At 40.7% G+C, this 6,467-nt stretch overlaps 1 protein-coding gene across 2 annotated transcripts in view; it reads left to right on the forward strand.

The window, feature by feature from the left end:
- Positions 1-5,210, forward strand: part of suclg1 (succinate-CoA ligase GDP/ADP-forming subunit alph) — an 87,395-nt gene extending 82,185 nt beyond the window's left edge. For both annotated transcript variants that reach the window (XM_052042446.1, XM_052042456.1), the window contains exon 9: positions 4,967-5,210. In XM_052042446.1, the coding sequence (XP_051898406.1) occupies positions 4,967-4,993 (27 nt within the window). In that variant the 3' untranslated portion in view covers positions 4,994-5,210. The remainder of the gene's footprint in view (positions 1-4,966) is intronic.
- Positions 5,211-6,467: the final 1,257 nt, after the last annotated feature.

A 6,467-nucleotide genomic window follows, 5' to 3' on the forward strand; every position in this document is an offset into this window, starting at 1 on the left:
TATTATTTTCTCTTTGTTCTGTTCATACTGCTGGGCTCTAGGATTCTGTCCGAGGTGGGCACTACAAGGTAAGCCCGTGCAGTGGTGGCTGACAGCTGCATGTTGCTGCTGGCACTTGTGTCTCTTCAATGGGTGACGGTTGATTTTTAACCTGTCCCAGGGAATTTGTGGGGCATTACTGTCCCAACTGAGATCAGCTCACTTAATATGGAATCCTACCTGGAATTTTGGTGGGCTTTATATAGCTTTGAAACAAAGATTTGATCCCGGCTAAAAACAAACTGCTGGAGGAATTCAGGTGGTCAGGCAGCATCTGTGGAGTCAAATGGATTGCTCCAGATTACAGGGTCTGCAGTTTCTTGTGTCTCTATTTGATGCTAGCTATTCAGAGCAAGTTTGGCTTTATTAAGTCATTAGAAAACATAGATTTGATTTGTACATAGCAGCAGCTCCTTGTATTTTCTAGACTAAACTACTGTGACAAAACTGATTACCACAGCCCCTAAAATATTAGTCAGAATTGCTGTTATAAATCTGGGTTTTGCCTTGTTTATTCAAGAACAAGGACTGACAACAGTTCCATTAAAGTGCCAATGCTTGCGAATGCCACTGAGTGGCAGCATTGCACAATTTATTGATATTTCTTTGCCTCTGTGATTGCTGTGAAGACCAATTCTTGTTTTGAAGGCATAGGGTTATGATAAACAGGGACCCTGATGAAATAACTAGTCAATTTCAGCTTAATTCCAGGTTATTTGTTTTTTCAACATTGCTCGCCAGCTAGGGGGTTAAAGACTTCTTCTGTATCCCTGACTTTTACCAGTTCAAACTGGAGGCACGTAGTCGTGTAGCTTGGTAATATACTGACCCTTTTAATCTAACAGTGCAGAGCTCCACTTTTATGAAAGTGCTATTTGCTTGGTGCCTTTTTATAACTCCATAAAAAGCACAAAGTGCACTGCAGCCAGTGGAGTGTTCTCGATATGTTGCCATTGTTGTATTATAGGGAATTGCAGCTGGATTGTGCACAGCAAGGTCTTGCTTCAGAGTGAAATACGTGACCGTAATATGTCTGTGATATTAGTGGAAGGATAAGTATTGACCAGAACTAGAGAGAACACCTTTCCTCTTTGTTTTGAATACTGACACTGGATCTTTTGTATCCTCCTGAGAGAACAGACAGTGGCTCGGATTTTAATATCTCATCCTGACACCGCCTAAAGCACAGCGCTCCCTCAGTACTTCTCCGCAGTATTCGGGCTAGACATTCCTCTCGGGCACGATTTGAACTGCGATTTTTCTAAATCGGAGGCTGTTGCTATTAGCTAAGGTGTATGTGTTTTATTTTAAATAATTCCACCTTGTATCTGTCAGCTAAGCCAGACTTGTTTTGGAGAACAATCATTCCATTGTTTGTCGTAATACAATAGTAGTTTCTGGATGGGAAGGGTCTGTTTCTGAATTCTGTATTTTTGTTCAGGAGAGCAGCTGCATTGATCTTTTGGCAGAGTATTCACTAAATGCAAAAATAATGTAAAAACAAAAGCTAGTGAAGGGAGCAGAGGAAGGTAGGAGGACCAAGGGCAGCAAGTTCTGCATTACTGATAAATCTAGGCGAAGATACAAAGCACTGCCCGGGATGAAAGGAGTAGGAGAGAACTTGCAATAAAATTCTTTAGCGTCCAGCAAAGTAAATTGAATAAACAATTTCTGTACTGACTGTTGCTCCCCTACAGTTTTTTCTGTCTTGCCCAAGAAACTGAACCAAAAGGGAATATGCTGCAGCAACAGGATCAAGGACAGGAAAATATTGTCAGTGGATGGACTAGAATTTATTAAAACCTATAGGTAGGCAGCAATACCTTGCTTTGTGAATACGTAGATGTGTATTTTAAATCCTGCAATTAAGCAGGAGAAACCATTGTAGATGGAGAAGCATTTTTACTGAAAGTAGTATAAATTAAATTTTAAAAAAACTCCTGTTTAAATTTTATTGCAGTCGATCTTTCTATTTCTCAGAAGCTATTTTCATTGAGAGTTATTTATGATGAACAGCTGCAAGCAGAGTGCCTAAGAGCTAAGGATCATAGTTTCACAGCTGTTATTGGAGTCTTTGCTTGCCTTTCCCTTGACTTATTTGCCCTGACATGGAGTTGCAGTGAGTTACTTGACTTTTGAACATCATACCATGAGCAGTCTATTCATATGTGAGCTCATCCATGGAAGCGTTATTAAATGGTGATGGGGAGCAAGGATGGTGACTGTAAAATATAGAACCACAGAACATAGTACAGCACAGGGACAGGCCCTTTGGCGCACCATGTCTACATCAACCATGGAGCCAAAGTAAACTAATCCCATGGTCCATATGCCTCCATTCCCTGCTGTGTCTGCCTAAATGCCTCTTAAATGTTGCTGATTATATCTGCTTTTATCACCTCCCCTGGCAGCGTATTCCAGGTACCTACCACTTTCTGTGTAAACAAAAACACACTTGCCTCACAAATCTCCTCCTTTAACCTTTCCCAGTCTTACCTTAAAAGTATACCCTTTAGAATTTGTCACCAAAGACGCTTGCAAATTTCTATAGACATACAGTGGAGAGCATTCTGACTGGTTGCATCACTGCTTGGTATGGAGGCTCCAATGCACAGGATCACAAGAGGCTGCAGAGGGTTGTAGACTCAGCCAGCTCCATCACAGACACAACTCTCCCCACCATCGAGGATATCTTCGAGAGGTGGTACCTTAAGAAGGTGGCATCCATCATTAAGGACCCTCACCATCTGGGACATGCCCTCTTCTTGTTACTACCATCGGGGAGGAGGAATAGGACCCTGAAGACCCACAGTCAACAATTTAGGCACAGCTTCTTCCCCTCCGCCATCAGATTTCTGGTCCATGAACACTATTCCATTATTCCTTTTCTTTTGCACTATTTATTTATTTTGTAATTTATAGTAATTTTTTTGTCTTTGCACTGTACTGCTGCCGCAAAACAATACATTTCATGACATATAAGTCAGTGATAATAAACCTGATTCTGGGATTCGGATTTGACAATTCCATCTTGGGAAAAAGACGGACTATCTATCCTAGTATTGCTTCTCATAATTTTTTATACTTCTATCAAGTTACCCCCTCAGCCTCTGACATTCAGAGAAAGCGATCCAAGTTTGTCCAACTTCTCCTTATAGCTAATGTGCTAAAATACAGCCAACATCCTGGTGAACCTCTTCTGCAACCTCTCCAAAGCCTCCACATCCTTCCTATGGTGTGGCACCCAGAACTGCACACAATACTCCAAATGTGGCCTAACCGAAGTTTTGTACAGCTGCAACAGGACTTCCTAACTTTTATATTTAACACCCCATCCAATGAAGTCAGGCATGCCATAGGCCTGCTTTACCACCTACCTAGTTGTGTTGCTGCTTTCAGGAAAATAAGGACATGCAGTTCAAGATCCCTCCAACAGCTATAATCTTTTATACTGGTGCTTCCAGCCTTGTATTATAGTTCTAATCTACATTCAGGTTTTCCTTCTCCATCTGCCTTTATTAAAAGCTCGAGTGAACAGGTGTTCTGCAGGAGGACCTGTGATTCTGATGCATTTGGCAGCTCGGGTACAATTTGCCCATTTTTCATTCACCCTGCAGGGAAATGTCTGACCTTCTCAGCACCTTCTAGCAGCAGCATCATGCTGTCTTGTCTGCAACACTGTCTCGCCTTTTGCCAACCAGCCGATACTCAAAGCATCTCTTGGCGTTCTGTCTTGCCACTTTCCTGTATGAGAGACAGGGTGTGAGTGTTTTTGCAATTGGTTATCTGCATGTCTCCCTTCCTGCCTCACCTCCCCACAAATACCTCTGACCCTGAAATTAATTTTCTGTTGAAGGTGCTATCTTTTGAAAGGTATTGCACTTCTTGCTCCAGTTGGGCAGAAGGAAACACAGCTTACTGCTTATTTGTTCAGGGGCTATGGGTGTTAGTGGCATGGCTAGCATTTATTGATTGCCTCCTGCACTGACTGCTTGCCAACCCATTTTAGACAGCAGTTAAGAGTTAATCACATTGCTGTGGGTATGGAGTCTAATATTGGCTAGCCAGGTAAGGATGGCAGATTTTCTTCCCTGAAGAACATGAGTTAACCAGATTTTTATATGAATCCAGTAGATTCACAGTCACCATTACTGATACTGGCCTTTTCTTCCAGATTTATTAAGCTACTTGAATTTAACTTTCACACACAGCTGGAGAGGTGGAATCTTTGAATGCATTTTAGCATCAGTGGGCTAGGACTCTGGATACCAATCCAGTGACTTTACTGGGCGACTGGATACTAATTTGTGGAGTGTCAGCTAATATCTGCCGGTGTGACTCAGTCAATAACTTCCAGTTTTGTAGTGCCTGTTAACATGTAAAGCTTCCTATGCGGCAAACAGGGATTGTCGGACATGAAAATTGCATTAGGTGATTTTCAGCTTGGTCGACCAGCTAGTCTTTTTGAGGAGCATCTTGATGAAGCAGCGAGATTGTACGGAGAGCATTGCAGAGCTTGAGGCCTCGTCAGCAGAAAGTATCCAGGCTAGAGGAAAGTGCAGGTGCTTGAGAGGTCGGGTTTCGGACCCACAGAGTGAGGAGGAGTTGAGAAGTGTATTCAGTCTGCACATAGTTCAAGCTTTTGAACAGCAGAATGAAATAGTTTTATTTTTATATTTACAACGAGCAAAGTCATTTTTGATCGTGGGAAATATAATGTAAGGGGGCTGGGGTGGAGCTTGTTCTATAATAATCATTAAGTCTAAATACAAAAGGACAAGGCGTGACAGGTTCAAACAAAAGAAAGTAAAGTTTATAACTCAGCGAGGATTGAAATACTTCCTTTTACAAGTAGACGGGTTGCAAATGAAACGTGTTTTGATCAATGAGACTGAACCATTCCTTATATCTTTTTCCTCTATTCCAGGAGTTTGAGAAGAGGAAGTTGCTGTGAATGTCCAACAGAGAAGTTTTTTTTTCAGAAAAGAAAATGACCAGAAGCTTCCTAAACGGTTCCTTATCTTGATCATCCATTTAACCATTCATTCGGCTGGATGCAATGACTGGTCCTTATTGAATGAGAACAGAGCCATATACGTTATGTTTTGTCTATTTTGTCTGAATGTGTACACTAGATGAAACACACAAAATAAATAATTTTCAAAAATGAACTGGTTTTCAGATTTTAATTGAAGAATTTTTCAGTACAAATTTTAGGAACAGTAGATCATAGCTAACACTAACTTGCCCACTGTATATTTACACATCTATCTCTAACCCACCTTCTCACCATGTCCTCTATCCTTTCTCAAGAATTACATTCATTTTGTATATCAATGACTGCTAACCTCTGTAGATATGAAATGGCCCACAGTTTGTTCCACAACTCCTTTGCTATTACAAAATCAGAGTTAAACCTAAGTGGGGGTGGGGGAAGAAATTATCTTGTCTCCTAACCATTCATCGATTACTTTAATCTACACCTCAGTTAATCCTTCTGTTATAGGAAATAGTCTCGTCGATCCAATCTATCTCTACACCTCAATTAAATCTCCCCTTATCCTTTCCCACTCTAACAGCCCAGCCCTAACCAATCTCTCCTAGGTACTAAAATCCAGTCCAGGAAACATTCTTTTTAAATCTTTATCCTTTCTTCTGATAACATACTTTCCAGTAATGCAGTAACCAAAAATGTCCTCTGTAATCCAGCTGCAACATAACTAGAATTTTATGTTCCATAGATGATCTAAGTGCTACTCTGTGCATGTAAATATGGATAATGTCTAGTGAGAGGGTATCCACAGCAGAATCCAGTCCCACTTAATGTCAGCTGGGCTACCGGACCTTTATGCTGAGTCTGGACCCAATCAGACATGCAATTCATTCAGTTTGGCTTCCGCCGTACTTGCTGCCAGTGCTAAGATGAGGAGAGCCCTTAATTTGGTGATAATTGCATTTCTTAGGACCTTGATGGTACGGGCCTTAATTGTGCCCCACAAATTTAAAGTAATTGGTAGAATATTTAGGAGAAAATAAACTTCTACACATGCCATCTATATTTATAGAAACATATACAAGCACATGGGAAGGACAATTAAACTCTAATATTTGAAATGTATCGGTATTCCCTTCTCCCATTTGTGTACTTATTAACAATAAATTGTAATTTATTGTACTACATTAACTGTTTTCAGATTTAATTGAAGATTTTTTTCAGTACAAATTTTAGGAACAGTAGATTGTAGCTAACACTAACTTGCCCACTGTATGTTTGCACATCTTTCTCTGACCCACCTTCTCACCATATCCTCTATCCTTCCTCAAGAATGGTGCACATTTTATGTAGCAGGAAAATAAATCACCAAAACGGTAGTAGGAATCTGAAACAATCATACTGAAATGGCGGTCAAGACACAAATGCACTTAAT

Source organism: Pristis pectinata, chromosome 2, assembly GCF_009764475.1.
Source record: "Pristis pectinata isolate sPriPec2 chromosome 2, sPriPec2.1.pri, whole genome shotgun sequence".
Lineage (NCBI taxonomy): Eukaryota > Metazoa > Chordata > Chondrichthyes > Rhinopristiformes > Pristidae > Pristis > Pristis pectinata.